Here is a 20,991-nt window from a genome sequence, read left to right on the forward strand (position 1 = left end):
TCTCCCAGCTTGCACGCGGTTTGATTGGCTAGCGCTTGCACTGTCGGGATTTGCATAAACGGGATTTGATTGGCTGATGCCAAGCATCGAGCCTCTCATTAACCTCTCATTGATTGATTGATTGATTGATTGAAAAGTTTATTAACAGCTTGTATATTGGGTACAGTACAGTACAGCTCAAAACATACAATTGTTAAGGGGATGCAGACCAGAGAAAGACTTTCGTCTTGTTTACATCAGGGTCCCCCATTTCCAATTCATCATATCATTTAAGACATACAAGACATATTTGACATACAGATGGCTTATTTACAATTTACATACAGGTGTTTTTTTACATACAGATGGCTTACTTACAAATTTCATTTTAGATTTCGTTCTAATACATCCTAACCGGACATTTAAGACATACCAAGTCTACAGATATACAGTTAGTAACAGAGTCTAAAATGCGAGTATATACATAGATGGGGGGGGAAGCTGTCCATTGTACGACAGGTTGAGATTTGTACCATTACCGGAGCCAGTTTTGCAATGCTCTCCCCCGAAGGTGCTCTTTAAGAGAGGTTTTGAAGGTAAGTATAGTTTTACTTTCCTTTACAGTAGTGGGAAGAGCGTTCCACCTTGATGTGGCATAATTGCGAAACGTGTATTCCCCTTTTTTTGTGCCAAATCTGGGTTTTACATGATTTGTGGAGCTCCCTCTGGTGTTATGATCATGATATTCCTTGACCTTTGGGAAGAATTTTGACATGTACATGGGTACCATAGAGGTGTATTGGATCTTGTAGACCAGGCCCATTGCATGTAGCTGTACTCTGTCGTCTACTCTAAGCCATCCTAGGTTGTCAAAGTGGGCATAGGTGAGGTGGGTTCTAGATGAAAGGTCAAGCAGTAGTCTGACCAGTTTATTTTGTGATGTTTGAAGTTTTATTTTTAGCGCCTTGGAGGTGCTATGGTACCATGACGTGCAAGCATAGTCATAGTACCCTTGAATGAGTGCTCCTGCCAGAGTTTTCAGGGTGTTTTTGTTTACCAGAGAGGAGATCCGGTATAGGAATCTAGTTCTTTGATTGACTTTTTTTATTACATTGGATGCCATTTTGTCACAGGAGAGGTTTGCCTCAAGAATAGATCCTAGGTATGTAATTTCCTTCTTACTTGTGACAATAATGTCACCCACTGCAACTGAGAAGTCGTCGGATTTGCTGAGATTATGTTTCGAACCGAAGAGAATGGACTCTGTTTTACCCAGGTGTAATGATAATTTGTTATCGGCGAGCCAGGAATGAATCTGGTGCAGATTCATTCCTCGTCCCTCCGTTGTTCAGGGGGATCTGGTAGTCGTGAGTGTTGAAGACAGATATGTATTTTGAAAAATAAATAAAAACACATTAACAAATATATAAGTAACTAAATACTAAATGATAGAAGTAGAGTAGGGTTAGATAGCTGGCAGAAGAGTTCCAAGATCCAGGTTCGAGCCCAGGCCTTTACTCTGTCTCCCTCTAGTGGCGCTAAAGAAAAACCCATAAATGCATTAATAGTATAAATGCATTATTTTTCACATCTAAACTTTAATGGCATGTTCTTGTGTTTTTTACAGTGTTAGAATATGTATTGGAGTGTAAAATATTAACACCATTAGAATACAATAAACAACTCCTAAAGAGTTTAAAAGCACACTATTAGGAGTTAAAATATATACTTTACGAGGTCAATTTGAAATAATATTAACAGTAGTTAAAATCTTCACTTCAAGATTTACACAACTTGAGTTAAGAATGTACTACCCATGTGCAACAATAAGCCCAAAAAGTATAGCAATTAACTTTTATATTTTTCACATTTTTAATGGAATACTATGTGTCAAAACATGATGGGCAGTGATTGAAAGATCATGCTGTTTGTTAACATGAAAGCATGTACATGTTCTACAAAGGATGTCTCTTAAACTCTTAATACCGTATCTACTTAAACAGCGTTAACGTACAGTAGATTCTCTATTTGTAATTGGATGAGTGGTGTTAAGTGTTTTTGTTACATAAATTAATTTTGTATTTCAGATTACTGTTATGCAGAGTAGCTTATTTTTTATAAGGAATGTGTTTTTAAACTTATTGACTTATTTAAATGCTTATGACTTTTTGTTTTTATTGTAAAGTGAGGTTCAAAGCTCTCGTTCACCGGAGAGAAAGAACAGGAAAGAATAATGAAAAGTGTTTAGTTTACCCATAAAAAGTGAACTTTATTCATCAGTTTGAAACTCCAATCTTTTTTTTTATTATTTACATGCATTCTTGCATAACATTTGGGTCAAAATAAGTAAACCATTTTCTTTATTTCACACTCCAGACCTTCTCTTTCATACAACCACATACATTTAGGCAATGGGAGATGGGAAATTGAAGAACACAGGATTCAGGAACCCGAACCTGAAATCCTCAAAGGCTGAACACATGCGCATGCGAACAAATATTTAAAAAAATATTGTAATAAAAAACATGTAAACTGTAGCCAATCAGGTGATATCCTTCTGAATTTGAAAACATTATCTCCCGTAGCCTTTTCTGTTAAAGAATGTGTGTCCAGAATTATTCCTCCATTAACGCCCATGCTTCTTCAGCTTTCATGTAATACTGGTTAGCCAATCGACCTTTCATGGCCTCCATGGCAGCCTCTGCGGCTTCTGTGAACAGATCACCTGCAGGGAGAGATGGGTGGAGAGGTTAGGAGGAGGTCACATCATCAGATTTCACTTCATGATTATCAGTGCCAAGAGAACTCACAATGCCGATATCATAATGGTATTTTAAAAAAACAAACATTAAAATGATATCATTCAAATGTATTGTGCGCTTTGTTTCTTTTTTTCATAGTGTAGAGGTGTGGAGAGAGAGTCTGTAACCATACCAGCAGAAATGATTTAAGAGGAGCTGGATTATTTATATGATATCAATATTTCATTCTTTTTAAATATCAAGGATATAATCAATAACGGTATATCGCGACGACCCAAGTTGGAGGCAAACATCTGCAACATTGGCAGAATTAATGGCTTTTAATGTGAAACTCTCAGCAGTTAGGACAAGGCTTGTGATAGTCTTGACTTTTCTCACTGTCAATGAATCCCATGACCAACAATTGCATGATAATAAAAAGCCTCATCTATTTAACAAATTTGCCCATTAGCAGCAAACTGTTCTCAAGGCACATGAAATCTATCTTTTGAGTATCATCTACATTGGAGGAGGTGGGTAAGCCAGCATGGATTCAAACCTGCTCTCTGGGGGTCTGGGGTGAGGCTGCACCCTCCCTCCTGGTACATCTCTGCCACTCTGGCCAGCAGCAGGTAACGAGGCTCGTCCTGAATCCCATCGAACTCTCCGCCCTCGTCATAGTCCGTCATGTTCAAGGCATTTTCATACCAGTGAACGGCTTCCGCCCAGTCCTGCTTTCTATACAATTCGAAAAAAAATATCACCATTTGCATCAAAAACGGTAAAACGCAGAGGCGGGAAGTAATGGAGTACAAATACTTTGTTACTGTACTTAAAGGTGGGGTAGGTAATTTTGGAGGAACCAGCTCGAGTGCGCTAGAATTTCAAAATACACAACCGGAAAAAATCTGCCTCTTCCTTCAGACTTCCTTACAGAGCCCCTCCTCCAACACACATGAACATGACCAATGAGGGCACGAGATAAGCTTGTGCACAGATGGAAGGCTGACAGGCAGGTAGGCCATCCAGTTACTTTAGCCGGGCCGTCTAAAATGATTGGTCGTGCTTTTTACAGCGCTACGGCTTCCACAGATGACATTTTTTTATGGATTTATTGTCAAAGCATTTAATATATTCCCTGCTATCGGGATGTTAAGAGCATTCCATGGAATATAACAAAAAGTGTTTCTGAAGTGAATTACCTACCCCACCTTTAAGTACACTTTTCTGGTATCAGTACTTTACTCCACTTCTTATTTTTCTGACGACTTTTTACTTTTACGTCTTACATTTTTAACACAAATACCTGCACTTTATACTTCTTACATTTTCAAAACAGGCTGGTTACTTTAGTTTGAATGTGTGTTTGGAGGTGAGATCATTATTATTTAGGTTCATTGCGTGCCTATTGATTTGAACACGATCCTTGTATCCATCATTTCCTGGTCTTCTCTAAAGAAGAGGGACCAACGAAAACGTTGTCATTTAGCATTAAAACATTCATTAGCTAACCATGACATTATTGTTCCATTAATATAAAAAGGAGGTCAGTTACTCTTTCAAACAGCTGGTAGTTATGGGTACTTTTTACTTAAGTACATTTCGAAGCCCATGCTTCTTTACTTTTACTTGAGTAAAGAAGTTTAGGGGGGGGGGGGGGCGCGCAACAGCGATAATTAAAGTTAAAAAAATCTCAAAAATGCTACAACTACTGTCCCAAACTGGATGAATGTGAAGTATTTTGTTAAAGGAGGACGAAAGCGTCATTAAGGAGCACTATTGGAGTGACTGATGGTTATTGGACTCAGGATTAATTCATTTGGATTCCCGCTGTATGAAGAAATTAAAGGATGCCGCAAGTGGAAACAATTCACAAAGGGATTAAACTGTTTAAAACACATGCTCAAAGTAAGCCTGTTTATGTGGATTCAAAAGTCGTAAATAATCTACAAAATGGAGGAGACCGATCTGATTGGAGCAACTGTGACAAATAATCCAACTGAAACCGGCATGGACAATGGCTATGTTTGAAAAATGCGCTTATCCAGAAAAGCCTGGCTTGGACACTTTACGGGCAGAAGAAACATTTCTATTTAAAGAAAGAATTATACATTGCTGTCTTTTTATGCCTTTAATAGCTACTAACTTGAATTTTTATTCAAATTAATTAATCAATTATTTTTATATGTTATTGTAATGTAGAGACAAGGCTTTTAGTGACAATCATGTATTGCGTCTAATAAAAAAAAAGTCTAATTAGGATATTTAGCCTCAAATCATCTGAGGCCTGGCGCCCCCCCTGCGATCTTTGGCGCCCCCCCAAGGGGGGCACGCCCCCCGGGTTGGGAACCACTGCTCTAGGGGGCAGTATAACCATGACTGTTGGACCAGGTTCTGTGTGAGTCTTTACCCACAAATCCATACACAATCCAAGTCCAGATTTTGACAGTTTGAACTCAGACAGGTTGCTTCACTGACCTGTCAGCTGAAAGATTGATCCCAGAATCAAAGGCTCGGGCCACTGTGATCATAGAAGACCGGTCACCGGACTCAGCAGCCAGCAGCAGATACTTAAAGCCTTTCATCCTGTTTCCGGCGTTATCCTGCCAACAACACAGACTTATAAGAACACATATTTGTACGTTGTAAAAAGACAAAAGTCTAAATAAACTGAGGTACCTCCAGCTGCATGTCTGGCAGGATGTGATGCGGCAGCTGCATGCAGCACTGTCCCAGAGCCACGATGGCCTCCAGCTCCCCGCACTGCGCCGCTCTCTCCAGGTGCATCATGGCCGAGTCCTGGTCCCACTGCTCATCCTTCTCACAGAACCGACCCGCTTCATGGTAACACACCATCCCCAGGTGCACCTGGGCGGAGGGGAGAGAGCAGAAACACGCTGAGGAACACACAGAACCTTGGTGCCTCTTGATCGACTGCTGACCTCATTTTAGTCCAACCAAGTTTTCAGGGACAATTGATACTTATTGTTTTGTTTATTTCAGAGGTGGTTTAGTTTTAGTAAACCTTTGATAAAGCCAGGTAAAATGTCTCTGATGTATCTGGCTTCATATAAATACAGAATTCATGGTTGGAGAATTGTGTAGGATTTGTGAAAACCTTTTGGGAATCCACTTGAGCACTTGACAATGAAGCTTTTTTTCAATATGGTTGTTAAATGTTTTTTTAATCTGATATCAATAGCATTTCATTTGTTTGTTTTTTTACTTAAAAAGGATATCATTTATATTTAGTTTCATTTTACAGCTACACTTTTCACTGCATATGTTTGTTTTAACTAAAAACAATCTGTGTCTTCTAATTTCAGACATTCTTCCTTATTGGAAGATGTTCTATGCATGTTGCAAGCTAACTAAAAAAACAGTTGGATAAAAAGTTAATAATATAAAAAAATGTTGAGACATAACCAGGAAGATCTTAAAATATGAAGATAGAATAGCACGGCCTTTAATATGTGTTGCTTTTTGACTGCCATGATTAAAAAGTCTATGTGTGAGGTGTCTAGTTTAGATAGGATGCAATCATGTGTATGTACATTCAAATCCTTTTTTCCTGCCACTAATATCATCTGAATTAATAAAAAATGAACATGAATGCGTTACCTTTCCGAGGATGGACTGGCCTATTTTCTTCTGCATCAGAGCTTCGAGTCGCTCCATCTCCGTGGCCACACAGGAGGACCGGTGGACGTGAGAGCGGGACGAATGGTAGAAGCTCCACTTCTCCTCTGTCATCTACAAGAAGATAAAGTCAAGATTTACAGGAGGAGCAGGAATGATCACAACATCATAAAACAAGTCAATGATGAGGGCAAATCAAGTGCAAGCTGACAAAATCACACTGCTCACACACTCAGGAGTGTACCCATTCAGAAAAGTCAGACGTTCTTATGTGCTCTGATCAATGACAGAGCTGGAGGAGTACATCCCTGATGGGTTTAGTGACTGACAACATCAGGTAACGAATGGGAACAGGGGCACACACTGGATGGCGGAGCTGCTGACACAGAGGTAGATGGTGATTCGGTTCCAAATGTCATGTTGGAATTCTTTGTATTTAGCTTTTTCCTTCACTCTGAAAATAAAGCTAGATTGGATCTGGTAAGAGGGGCTTCTTGAGGAATCTTGTAAAATCTCAAAAAGGGACAGTTTGCCCCAAAATAAAGAAATGATATTTTTGAGCAAACTACCAACCAATTGTATCACCATGCAGACGGAAGCATGCATGGTTTGGCGCCGGATTTCTTTTGGTGGACATAAAATAGTTCCTAAAAGTCTCTAATCACAACAAGGTCTTTGGTTATCATTTCAACACAAAAAGATACATTTCTGTTGAGTTTTAAATGTATTTTTTGCTGCTTTGACCACCACAGGCCAGTGCCGTCTACTTCCATTTTATATGAGATATATCTACGGTAAGATCCCCAACCCTCACTAACTCACACCAAAACAATCTAGATTGATAAATAGAACCACAAGTAAGGAATAATGTGCATTTAGATTTCAAGTTGGTCCTTTAGCCAGAGATTCATGCTTGATAAAGCCATAAGCAGTGAAACGTCTGAACGAGCCTCCATGCAGATAATCACCGAGTCGTCGTCAGCATTGTCAAAATGTAAGTTTGAAGAGACTCTTGGAGAAGCTACCATCTTCCTCTAATGAGGGAACACACAGATTATGAGGAGCTAAACATAGAGGAAGGTGAGGAAAGACTTCTGTTGTTGAATTAATGTGTGAGAAACAAAAGGGGGGAAAGTAAAAAAGGGTGAGAAAAGTTAAGAGGATTATGTGATTATGTTGATGATTATTATGACATGTAAACACTGTTGACACTACGTTTGTTTACCCGTCTGACACTGTCGTCATCCGACTCAGAGTAATGTCTTTGGATGCGATGATGGACCTACGGGATGGTAATACAACATACATTTGTAAAACCTACAGTAGGAAAGCCTCAGTCATGTTCACAAAAGAAACATTGTGAATTGCAGAAATAAGAAAAGTCTAACTTGTCAGGTTATAATAATGTTTGAAATAAATAAATAAAGTTCGCTTGCGAAAATATGTCAAAGTATGTGTGTCTAAAAATATAATAAAACAAGGTGTAAAACATATTGGTACTTCTAATCTTATTTGGACACTATAAATAACTTTTTTATTCAAACTAAAACATTGAAAATATGTTAAACGTCTATTTTTTATATGCCGGACACACACAAAAATATATATTTGCATTCTTTATCTGTATGTAAACTGATTTTCCGTGACACATTACTACACATAAATCCTGGACTTTGTCTTTTCACTGAAGTTAAATCGAATGAAGGTGAAATTAAAGTGTTTACCCCGTCTACGTGGTCATTTGGATCACCATCACTCCTTCTCTCGCTGGGACAGCCGCTGTCCCCTCCACTCTCAGAATCCTGTAGACAAAAAATGTATTACAAATAATCAGTATAGCGACAGGTGAGATGTGGGGCAGCAGTCTGTTGAATACAGCTCTAAATTCAATCTGTATGTTTCCTCGGTTCCCAACCTTTTCCAACTCAGGGCCCACTTAAGAACCAAACATTTGTTCGCGGCCCACATTCAACCATAAACAATACGGAGGCTAAATAAAGTTCTGATTGGTCAATTCAGAACATGACACGTTGCAAATCCAGTAGAACAGACCGCTGTCAAGGACTGTAATGACCGTTGCTAAGGAGGATCAAGAAAGAGAAAGGAAAAGAGGTTAAAATAAAAAAAGATCTTAATGAAAATGTTTCCACATAAATCATAATGTTTTGCAAATTATTTGGTTGACACAGTTAATAAATACAACTATTCTGATGGCTAAAATACATATTTTTTAAAGTCAATCAAGGAGTAATCTTAATATAAGGTGTTTGAAGAGTAGATTAAAAATACAATTTCTTTTGGAAAAGATTATTGCCACAAAAAAATCAAAGGGTGGCTCAACACGCCATGAGATGGGAAATAATGAGCTCTAAAGAGAGCAACTAAAGGAACAATAAATATGCTATATGCTGTTTTTGGTGGTATTTTTTTTATTAACCTATTTTTGTTTTTGAAATGTTGAAGTGATCCTACTGACTGTATCTTTATTTCTTCTGTTTTTGTTTTTTTGTTGTCTGAGATGGTAATGTCATCTCCTATATGATTTTGTTATGTCCATGTTTGTGTCTTTACCCTGTACAAAAAAATAAAAATAATAATTTGGAGGCCCACTTGCAATGCCTTCGAGGACCACTAGGGGGCCGCGGCCCACAGGTTGGGCACCGCTGCTCTAGAGTCAAGCTCACCTTCCGTTCTCCTGTGTTGTTATTCTTTCTTTCACGTTCATACATGCCAGTAAAAGATGAGCCTGCAAGTGGAAATAAAAAAACATATTAACAGTGGGGACATGCAGAAGCTTAATGTTAAAATATTGTTTGGAAACGTACAGATGGGGGACCTTCCCAGGTATCCATGAGCAGCCAGTGGGGAGCAGGGCAGAATGAGAGGGGAGCATGGGACAGAGTCTGCGTCACTCATGCTCTCGTCTGTGGAGGACGTCTCAGACAGGCGGGATAACAGCGGGGGGGCCCGGCCTACTGACAGGGTGCGGACTCGAGGGGATCCACAGGGCTCCTCGCAGCCCCGCAGCACCGTCTTGGCTGACTTCTGAAATAAAACGAGATCAATCACTCTTAAGGAAATAGCAACAGCACTGACAGACTACACTGAAGGTAACTGTAAAATATCCTATCTGTGGAAAGGCATCAGTTAATGGAAATTATTATATTTCTGCAATTATATCAATTAAGATTTATTTTAATGTTTTACTATATTCGGCTACGTATTTACTAGTTCCCTCAAACAGCACATTCTATTTTCACACTTTTTTCTCCAACATTTATATATTATTTCTAATGTATGCATCTAAACATCTATTTGGCTGATTGTATATCTTATCATATGAGCTCCGATATCCATTTTTCTACTTTTTAGTATTCTTCCAAGTCATGGACTTGAGGCTATTTCTAATATTTATGCCTTTATCTTTTTATTCTTTGTAACTGTTTATTTTATTCAGGCACTGGGATCAAAAAGGGCAGGATTGATTCATGTCCATGGTCCTGACACTGCCCAAAATAATAAAGAAAATATTTTTGAAAAATCGTATTTTCTTATATTACAGGAAATAAAATCCCAGAGCGGGTAAATATGGCAACAGTGAACAACATGAAATGCAATAAATGCTTTTTATTACCATCATGATTTGAAGAACAGTTTTAACCTGACCCACTGCTGATTTCTGTCCTTGTCTGACACTATATTTATTCATGTGAAAATGTTAAAATTACAAGCAGTTTGTTGGTGCAGTCCAGCTGCGACTTCTCTGCGGGGGAAAGGTCAAAGGGCGTCAGGCCCATACTCTTGCAGATCTTGTTACACAGGTGGGAGTGGAAGAACAGCGCCATGCCTCGCACACCTGGAACACAGGCAGGGTCAACATATAGAGCCTCTTGAAATGATTTCTTACCAAACTTCACATATTCAGACGTTTATCAATATTAAAAAGCAAACTCTACCTAGATTTCCATCTCCAAAGTCCGTCCCTTGCTCTGTGTGGATCTGAGGGTCGGTGTAGATATCTCCGACCCCCTGGATGTCCACCACGATCAGCTGGTGGCCCGACCGCTCAAACGTGAAGTGACTGAAGGCCTTTTGGATGCAAAATAAATTAAAAGGATTAAGTAGTGACAAGCTCTAACCTGTATCTATTAACCATACTTTTCGGACTATAAGCCGCGCCTTTTTTCCCATTTTTCGAGCCTGCGGCTTATATAACGGTGCGGCTAATCTATGGATTTTTACAGCTAACGGCCACTAGGGGACCTCCTAAATCTATGGATTTTACAGGTTACAGTCCACTACCTTTAACTCTATGGGCTCTATGGCCGGTCCGCTCCACCCACCTTTAAGCGGCGGGCTCCAGCAGGAAAAACTGGAGGCCGGAAAAGAGTGAGACAGGTAGCGTGAAAAAGTAAAAGTGGAACCGAGAGTGGTACGAGAGACAGAACGAGAGCAAGACAGTTTGTGCAAAGGAAGTTTTCATGCACAAACCCGCTCAAGTTTGCGAGTGGATCCTGACAGCGTGGAGGAGTGTCAAAACATCCACGATCACCAACGGGTTCCGAAAGGCTGGACTGCTGCGTCATGAAGAGGAGGACGCCGCCACAGCTGAGGCCCCTCAGAGGCTGTTCGATTCCGACAGTGACGAAGAGGAGTTTGTTGGTTTTGAGAGCGACAACGAAGGAGAGAGGAGAGTGGCTGACGAAGCCAACCTGAGCCTGTTCGTTTCCGACACTGAAGATGAGGATGAGGATTAATGAATTGACTTTTCTGGTTACAGCCGTGTACTGCACCTTAGCCTAAAAGATGAAGACGAGGATTAATGACTTTTCTGGTAGGCTGATTACCGTATATTTTAAGCAGCCGTGTTACTGCAACTTTAGGCTTACGCGCTTACTGTCGTGTTACAGGCACTTTATTTTGCACTTTTAAAAAAACACATTTAATTTAGCCATTGATATTGCCTCGTCAAGCGCTGTAAGCTTTGTTTTTTGTTATGGTACTACTGTAGGCTATATGCAACTTGTTGAAATGTTAATACATGGGAGCTTCCTCAAACAGCCATCTCTTTCCCGACAATCCCCTCTGTGCACGAACCCTTACATATGGTAATTAAACATTAAAACACCTGCGGCTTATAGTCCAGTGCGGCTTATATATGGACACATCATTCAATTTAGCTGCTGCGGCTTATATTCAGGTGCGCCTTATAGTCCGAAAAGTACGGTACTTTTGTATCCACCAATCCTGCATACACATGTGGTCGAAGAACAGATACTAACAAATACAGAAGGAACGGTAAAGATTACAAAACATTAAAGGGCACATACACATTTGTGAGTGAAGAGAGGGGAAGTATGTTTGGATAACTTTCATGAAGTCTTTACAGGGTGGTTCGGTGTAATATTATACATTCTTATTGTGTTGTTGTGTAGTGGCATTAGCGGTCAGTGGTAAGGAGATTCATCTTAAGTACGTTTTGTTAAATTCTTCTTTATAAAAGGTTTAATTGATATGTGTTGTGTTAAGAGCTCTAGCCATTGTGTTATGCTGATCTTTTTCCTACTTTTCCAGTTTAGTAATATTTTTTTCTTGGCAATAGTCAGGGCCACAAGTAGTGGAGTTTTGTTGAGCTTGTGTCTAAATTGCAGAGTATGCATACAGAGGGGGATAGAGGGATGCTACACTCTACTCCAACTGTATTCATACCAAAGGTGATGAAGATGATGGTTACCTGTGGAGTGAGGCGGATGTTGTCGTCCTTCACAAAGCCAGAGTTGGAGTTGTATTTGATGTATTGGCCCTCGATGTAATGTTCCAGGTGGAAGAGAGGTTTCCCGGGTCTGTCCACCATCTCCATCACACACATCTGCATGATGTCCACCTGAGGATGAAGAGAGGGAAACAACACTTTGTTTATTGTTTATCGGGGTGGGGGGGAAATTAATCTATTCATGATTACATTCAGAATGTATAGTTATCATGTACGATTCTGATCCTTTAAAAGAAAAACTAATATTTCCAATATATTTTTTATAAAAACAACCTAAATATTGCTACTCAAGGACAGCAATCCTACACACCAAGTCAAAGACATGTCGAGCATAATGATGATATAGTTTAGTGTTATTTGTTATAAATATTTTTAAATTGGAAAGTTTCCCGATAAATGTTATTAACGCAACCTTATTCGTTTTTACACATATAGAACTTGTTATTCCTGAAGTCCCTGAAAATGAAGAAATACAAACAAAATTGGTCAAAGTTTAGTTTAAATACATTTGAACTTTTGTCTTGTGTGTTGTTCACATGAATGCAATCATTAAATATGTTTTTTTAAATGATGATAACTTTATAATTGTATACATACTTCTATAATCGATTCTAAATGAAAAAAAAAAAGCAATTGTTTTGATTCAAAATATCAAAGATTCACAAATGTACACAACATGTGACATCACAACTTGTCACATGCTACATTTTATTCACAAAAAATAAATCTAAACATTCTTAAGTCAATTAACAGAAAGATTATTGGCTTGGCTATATTCTTATTTCAGAATAATAGCTTTTGCATTCTTCATGTCTTTTCAGCATTTTCTTTTATCAAAAAAACAATAAATAAGTAATAGAATCATGAGTAGCAGGCCTGCAGTAAATCTAAGCTTAAACTACTTCCCATAAAAATAACATGGGTTAAGGATTGTGTATTTGAGGTTTTATCACCGGTTTCGTCAGTATTGTCTGTCTTGTTAAATAGTGGAACATCAGTGAGTTGTAATGTCTCTCTTCAGTGTGAGAAAAGTTTTTAGAGAGTACTTGTCCATGGACAAGTGAGTTTGGCAATTTACTTGTCCGAATACATTTTTCACTTGTCCAGAATGGACACAAATTGGGGCCACTGGAATCTTCTTCTTCGCCATCGTATTTTACATTTTCCCACGTTTTTTACGACACCGCTAATGTAAGTGAGCGGTAAGATTTTACTGCATCACACATAGGGTTGGGTATCATTTGGATTTTAACGATTCCGGTTCTGCTTTTCAATTCCAGTTATTTTCGGTTCTAGATTCCGGTTCTTTGAGAGGGTAAAAATAAGTCCCATGACAAACTGGGAGAAAAATATATTTATGAAAACATTAAGTCAAATCTGTATTTCTATTTACAAATCACTTCATACAGTTTAATTTCTTACGGTAATTGAATACAATTATATAAAAATAATCTCTGCATTGTTTAGTTAGTTCTAAGTGGTGCAGTTTGAGAATGTACAATTGTACAGTCTCCTCTGATGTTACACTGCAACCTGCCTGTGAGACAGAGTCCAACCACACATGTCCAACACATAGGCCAAAAAATAATAATAAATTATATTTATAGCCTATAGGCCTAGCGATTTTCTAAAACTCAAAGACGCTTACACATGTCCTGCAATACACATGCTGCAGCTGCCCAGCTGCTCACTGTTTGTAAAAGTAAATAAATAGTATTTTCATTTCAATAATGTACTTTCTATACCCTGCTTCATAAACAATACTGACATCCCTGTGCTCCTCCGAGTCTGGGGGTCCGGGGATGTGAGGACAGCGCGAGGACACAGGGAGGCTGCTTCACTTCATAAAGGAAATGGCGCTCAATATTAACAACACAGGAGCTAAAACTTTTAATAACCTTCATTACATGTTAGAGAAAGAACATAAGAAAGTTTGACAAAGATGAGGCTGTTAAACGGGCAGCGGATCCGCTGTGTGTAGAAAGAGAGAGAGAGAGAGAGAGAGAGAGACGCTGAGCTGCACCGTGCAACGATCAGCTGATCCGGAGCATAGAGAGAGAGAGCTGCGGTCCGCGGGGCTCGATCGGCCTCGCCTCCTGTCCTCACAACTCTTATCAATCCCGGGACCGGACAATTGTTATTTGTTCCTACTCGGAACCGAGTTTTGCTTCCCAACCCTGCCACTGTGCTACACTTCCCGCCCCGCGCCGTCATTTGTCCGCCGGACAAGTCAATTGAAAGATCTACTTGTCCGATATTGTAAATAATACGTCCCGGACGGTGGGACATGTACTTTTTCGCACACTGCTCTTGTACCTGTTTGGGGGGCCGGTGGCGGTTGTACTCCTCTCCCCACAGTTTGGCCTCCATTTGCAGCCTGACGTCCTCAAAGTAAAGGGTCCTGTCCACCGTCTCCATGTACTGCTTGGACACATAGTTAGATGCTGACTTCCAGTTGCTGCTGTGTGAGAAATTAGACAACTTCTTCCTGGAGGGAAATAAGAAATAAGATACAACAGTAGTGAGGACGGAAGCATTTCAGTTTTTGTTATGTATTCTCAGTACATACGTAATAAATATACACAACTGAAGCAACATTTAACTGCTCCAAACACACATACTGTATTTAAAGGCCAACCGGAACAGCATTTCAACATTATGGATGTAGAGATTTTTTAAAACTTGATTGGGTTTTTAGAAGTAGGAGATGTATTTTTCATGCTCTGGGTTTTGTCACATTTCTGTGGGATACTGGAAACAGCTGAAGTGGGAGGTTGTTGAATGCCTCTCTTATAACTGAGGATTAAACAGGAACAATCTGACTATTCTCTGTCATTCTGCAGTTTCATGCAGAGGCCTAAACACAGCGAGCCAGTGATACGCTTGTAGTAAAAAAATCCAGGGATTCAATCAAGTAAAATCCCTTTCGCTAGAATAGAATAACTTCCAGAGCAGTGACTACCAATTGGCGGCCCGCGGGCCACATCCGGCCGGCCAGACATTCTCATCCGGCCCGCACGACGGGGGTGACAATTCCCATCACTAATTGCTGCCCAGGCTTGCCCATGCTTTTAACAGCGGTCCGTTCTGGTAGTTGACCAGGAAGCAAGCCACATTGAAGAGCTCCTCAATGCTTCCACACACAGACAGTGGTATGGCTTTGTCAAATAGTTTGTTCTCTTTGACCCTTCTGATGCACCTCTCTACATGGACCCTAAGCCTGGGCAGCAATTAGTGATTATGGCTCTTTGAAGGGAAAATAAGCGAAATAATCACCAGGATAATGATTGACTGTATTGCCAGACCTAATGTCAATAATCTTCTTTGTAAACATGACACAAGGTGGCGCCATATCCATGTCAGTGAATGTACTAATTTGAATTTACCCTCTGTATGTGTTAAGTAAATAAAGTTGTCTTGCCTTGAATGAAATTCACGCAACTCTTTATATTAGATACTTTGTTTTTAAGTGGCGATGGAGATTATTTGTTGACCCTGCTTTAAAGGATAGTTTGCCTTTACAAATGGCGCGCTTTATCACTGCCTGGGTTTTGGTTGAAGTGCATCCAAATGCTACTGCGTTTGTCTCATGTCCATTTTTCGTTTTCAAAAGAATCGGCTAATGAATATAACTAATATATATATATATATATATATATATATATATATATATATATATAACTACTGAATTATAACCTCAAAACAAATGCACACAAAAATAACATAGGACAATACATAATATAATAAATCCACAATATGATAACATATGATGTAGTGTGGTACCAGAGGTTGCGCTAGACTTGTTTGCTGTCTGTCATTTTGACGGACAGGATCATAACATTTCCGTCAAAATCCATTATTACCCGTCGGTTTGTACACAACTGACGGGGGGAAGAGCACGCTGGTGAATTGTCAACGGGAGGGGGGGGTTGTGAACTGTTAGCGCCGGTGTTGTGTCAAATGATGCACCCCCACCGTGAAATGCGCCCCGTGTCACGGGAACGCACATTTCTAAATGAAACGTTTAGATCTTAAAACGAGAAGTAAACGTTCAGGTTTTTTTTAATGGTCATTTTCAGAATGTGAGTCGTTTAGTGGTAGCTGGTCCCTCGGCTCATGTCGTCCCCTCGGGCCACCTGTGCGTCAACAAATAATGTGTCAGCGTCACACCCCCTGACCAACGTATTGCAACACCCCAACCATCAAAATACGGAGCGAAAAGTCTAAACACAAGAATCATGACTTGCTAGCCTACCACTAAACGACTGCAAATTACCATTAAAAAACCGTGGACGTTTACTTTTCGTTTTAAGCATCGTTTTAAGGTGTAAACGTATCATTTTCAAATGCGCGTTCTCGTGACAAGGGGTGCATTTCATGCCGGGAGTGCATAATTTGACACAACACCGGTGTTATGCATGCCCACTGCACCTCGATGGAGCACGCAACAGCGTAAAGCAAAAACTCCCAGACATTTGAATGATTTTTACGGCAAAGTTAGGTCTGGAAACGACATAACGGCATAACACCGCAGCCCTGCTGCGGGGAAACGTTGGCGCTGTTCTGTGTTTGTTCTAATCCGTCAAAATGACGGACTGCTTTCAGATTTTTCCGTCATTGTTAAAAAAAATCCGTCATAGACGGAATATATTCGGTTAACGCGACCTCTGTGTGGTACACTAATGTTTCATTTCATTTCAAGCCTTTATTTATTCAGATTGGTCCCTTGAGATCATAGATCTCTTTTACAAGGGAGACCTGCAGCAATTTAAGTTCCACATGAAACATAAAACAACATAAAAACAAACAATAGAGGATATCATACAACATATTTACATACTTAACATTTACAAATACCCATAGTTTCAGAAAGCATTTCACTTAGACGTGCTTTAAAAACATTCAGAGAAATAAAATTGCTCAATTTCAATTTTAGCTGTAGACTGTTCCAAGCAGGTGGAGCTGCGCACATAAAAGCTGTCTTACCTAAGACAGTCCTTACTCTTGGCACATCTAACAAGACGTTAGATCATGCGATCATTGTTAGAAATTAAAATCAATGTTTTGATGGTATAATGTAGCTTAAACATACCGTCAGTTTAAACGCTCTTTTATACTGAAAAACCAGAAATTCTTGTGCACAAGCAGTTAAGCTTTTATTCTGAAAATCCTTCATCTACGGTTAGCATGTAGCATGTGGCTAATATACGATTTCCTAGAGATGAATTGAGAAGCGAAATGACTTGGTGTGGTGAAAACCGAAACCTACTGATTTAACACTACAACGATAGATGTCGAGATACTACCATGTTGAATATTAAATGAAAGTACAATTTATTTGAATACATTATTGTTTACAGACGAGAGTAGCATGTGGCAACATCCGGAATGACCGGAAACCAAACGAGCCGAGAAGTATTGTTTAGAGTATTGATTACAGCGTTTAGAATGTGTTAAATGAAAAGTGATGAAAGAGAATATGAGGAGAAACGGCGTGTTAAGCATATATTGAATTTGAAAAGAACCTATCCTCTGTTTAAATGCAATAACGGACATTGGAGACGAGGTGAGCCGGCTGGCGGGGAGGAGCCAGCAGAGGATATATATAGCAGCGCCGGAGGAGAGATCCGCTGTCTTCTTCTTGCTCAGGAGAACCAGATCACAGCTGTTTTCTGCCGGAACAATATTCTGTCTGTAACACTACCGCGCCTTTTTAAATTAAAGTATCCCATTTGAATCTTTTCAGAGACTCCATTTAGTCTCATTTTAAAGCTTCTCTCCTGGACGCGAGAATAAAGAACACATTTAACATCATGCGTTAATCATGCGATCTCAGACAATAGCTGCTTGCAACTCTCTGCTTCATCAGTGAACAGATGTAATACGGGAGTTTGCCCAACATAGCTTTATAAATAAATGTGTACCAATGACTGAGCCTCCGTACAGTGAGTGATGGCGAAGACCGGAAGTACTCGGGCTCACACCCAGCCGCCAGAAGTTGATAGACGCCATCTTGTGCAACTAGCCTATAAAGAGTCCAGCAGAGAGGCAGGAGCTGCGGGACAGTAGCCTAGAAGCAGGGTTGGGTTGTAACGGAATACACGTAACGGCGTTACTTAATCAGAATACAAAAATCAAGTAGGCTAACTGTATTCAGCTGGCGTTACATTTGAAAAACGAGTAACCTGATAACAGTTACTTTCGTAAACCTGAAGTGAATACATTTTGGAATACTTATTGGAATTATTGGTGGAAAAGATTCCTCACAAAATGTAATATTCATTACCGGCAGAACTGTGTGCACACACTGCACAGCGCTGCAGCATGTCTGTGAGCAAGAGAGAGATGCAGCGTGTCTGTGAGGCCCCGCCCCCGCACGCAGATGAGAGAGAGATCTCTTTTAAAATATATTGAAAGTTAGAAACGGAGAAGGATAGATAAAAAGTGCAAGATAACGTTTATGTAGCATTTCTTTATTTTCGAAATGACATTTCATAACGGGATAAAATCAAAGTGAATGGTCTGCTGCTGCTGAATGCATGGGGCAAGTGACTGGAAAAAGTTTTAAAAGTTGTTACATCGTTTCATATAATAAATAATAATGATAATTCATTCTATTTAGGGGCGCCTTTCAAAGCACCCAAGGACACCTTACAATTCATAACATATACCAAAGAAAGGTTTTAAGAAGTTTTTTTTTTTAAGGTGCAAAGAATGCAGTCCGGGTGATGTTTTTTATGCGGGGTGCAGATGAGAGAGCTGCCAGAATGACACCAAGATGTTGTGTTTGAGTTCTTGATAAGCCATTAAAACAGTAAAATAAGTGTCTCCTGTTCACCAAAACATACCCATCTGTTATGGAAAAATAAAGTATTCTAAAAGTAATCTGAATGTTACTTTTTTAAGACACGTAACTGTAACTGTATTCTGATTACTTTCAGAGCATGTATTCAGTCAACAACTTCAAAATTCTGGGCTATATAAAAATCGCTGGCCCGCAATAGTGTCTATTGGATACATTTTGGCCCTTGGACAAATGTAGTTGGTGATCCCTGTTCTAGAGTGTAATATTTGGCTGCACAACAAGGGGTCAACAATGCAACACATAAAATACTGTACATAAAATATACACTGTTTTCACAATAACTTTTTACCGGCACACATACATGTAAATATATTTAATATGTATATATGCGACTCAAATATGTATGTTTATTTAATTCATTTGATATTTTAACAGTAAACCTGTATATCATTTTAATTTTATCTTGAATTTTATTCATCTTTAATCTTATGTGAATCTGTGCTGTCCTGTTTTTCAATCTCACCCTGTTGCAGTTTAAACTACTGAATTTCCCCACGGGGATTAATAAATGTCCATCTTATCTTATTTTTCGTACCATGTTTGGCTCTGAAACTAATCCTATCCTCCCGAGTCCGAGCCACAAATGTGAGGAATTTGGACTTGCACCACTTATAGGCTAGAAGATAAATGCTGTGCTTTGTTTACACTGAGACCATGAGGGCCTCCGTTACTAGAACATGAGGGCAATAACCGCTGGATAACAACTGAGGAATAATTCAACTCACGTCCTGAAGCACTCCCTCATGGACCCTTTCCCAAACGGCTGTGAGAAACAAGAGAGAGGAAATAAATAAGATACGTCTTTTTCTTTTTTAAACAATCCTTCGCCAAAAAACAGGACTACCTGGGAAGCCATCTTAATGTGGACCTGGTCTTGAGCCCACTCTCCTGTGCTGGCATTGTACCTGCAAAGAGGGAAAGAGAATGGAGTCAGAATCAGATGAACGGTCATTTTGATTATGCACACTCAACTGTGTTTCTTTAAAAATCTTCTTTAAATCCACATAATCAACATCTGTAGCACGGATAGTGATGCTACAGATGTTCTCGCTGCCTGACAAACCATCAGTTTCTCAGAGCTGCTTTGTTTCAAATAAATTAGTCTTTTAACCAAACTGGTCTCAGGCTTCCTAAAAGGTGAAAAGTTTTAGGTTTTTCATTGATGTAATCTTTGGTGTTTGGACTATAACCAATCTGAAGGCATCAGCTTGGACTCTGGGCAAATGTCTTTAAATCTGACTTGTTATAGCCTAAAATGTATTGAAGATGAAGAACAGAAAAGTTAAGAGATACCCCACAAACATTATGCATTACATTAATGCACATCATATGAATAACATCTTGTTATTTTTCCCTTAATACTGTGAGCCATGCTCAACTCTGAAATTTTTGAACTCACGTCTGCACAGCCCCCCACTTTAAAATATAATACACTATAGTTTGCCATAAATTGTCATATTTTCATTGTCCTAAGTGTTTTAGCTTTTAAGGTTCTTTGTATATTTAAATTAAAATGTGGTGTAATACTCTAAATATTATTTGTTTTAATGCTAAATTGATCTAAAAATACTTATTTTTTATTATCCTTCTATATTTCTTTTTGTACCTACTATTGCAACTTCTCTTTTTAGATTGTTTATGTTCACACCACCAGATACCAAAGCAAATTCCTTGTATGTGTAACATGGCAATAAACTTGATTCTGATGAGATAAAATGATCTTAAATTGCAGCTCAACCTCCATTACAACTTTTTGGAACTAAGTGTACTGCAGCTCAGCGAACTAGCGTCTCTTTCAAAGATCTCGGCTGTGAGACTCTCAGACTGGGTCTGCTCTGTGGCGCTTGTTTTTATTTCCCACCTGTTCCATGAATCACTCTCACTGGACGGTCTACGACACTGGCTGGATGCCTGGACTCTTATTTCTGTATTCATTCTTCTTCTGTTACTAAAAGAACTCATAAACGTTCCAGTCTCGATCACAATAGCCACGT

At 39.3% G+C, this 20,991-nt stretch overlaps 1 protein-coding gene across 8 annotated transcripts in view; it reads right to left on the bottom strand.

Annotated features, from left to right (window-relative positions):
• Positions 1-2,222: 2,222 nt before the first annotated feature.
• eef2k (eukaryotic elongation factor 2 kinase) overlaps positions 2,223-20,991 on the bottom strand; it is a 36,330-nt gene continuing 17,561 nt past the window's right edge. For 5 of the 8 annotated variants that reach the window (XM_079660839.1, XM_079660838.1, XM_079660837.1 and 2 more), the window contains 16 exons: positions 19,842-19,902; positions 19,723-19,760; positions 14,449-14,620; positions 12,094-12,243; positions 10,316-10,448; positions 10,088-10,215; positions 9,185-9,404; positions 9,044-9,105; positions 8,084-8,161; positions 7,585-7,641; positions 7,328-7,393; positions 6,342-6,473; positions 5,400-5,588; positions 5,199-5,323; positions 3,280-3,458; positions 2,223-2,704 (listed from right to left, as the gene is read on the bottom strand). In XM_079660839.1, coding sequence (XP_079516965.1) covers positions 2,595-2,704; positions 3,280-3,458; positions 5,199-5,323; positions 5,400-5,588; positions 6,342-6,473; positions 7,328-7,393; positions 7,585-7,641; positions 8,084-8,161; positions 9,044-9,105; positions 9,185-9,404; positions 10,088-10,215; positions 10,316-10,448; positions 12,094-12,243; positions 14,449-14,620; positions 19,723-19,760; positions 19,842-19,902 — 1,900 coding nt within the window. In that variant the 3' untranslated portion in view covers positions 2,223-2,594. The remainder of the gene's footprint in view (positions 2,705-3,279; positions 3,459-5,198; positions 5,324-5,399; positions 5,589-6,341; positions 6,474-7,327; positions 7,394-7,584; positions 7,642-8,083; positions 8,162-9,043; positions 9,106-9,184; positions 9,405-10,087; positions 10,216-10,315; positions 10,449-12,093; positions 12,244-14,448; positions 14,621-19,722; positions 19,761-19,841; positions 19,903-20,991) is intronic. The other 3 variants (XM_079660841.1, XM_079660843.1, XM_079660844.1) reach the window with 3 other exon arrangements.

This window comes from Notothenia rossii, assembly GCF_949606895.1.
Source record: "Notothenia rossii genome assembly, chromosome: 11".
NCBI lineage: Eukaryota > Metazoa > Chordata > Actinopteri > Perciformes > Nototheniidae > Notothenia > Notothenia rossii.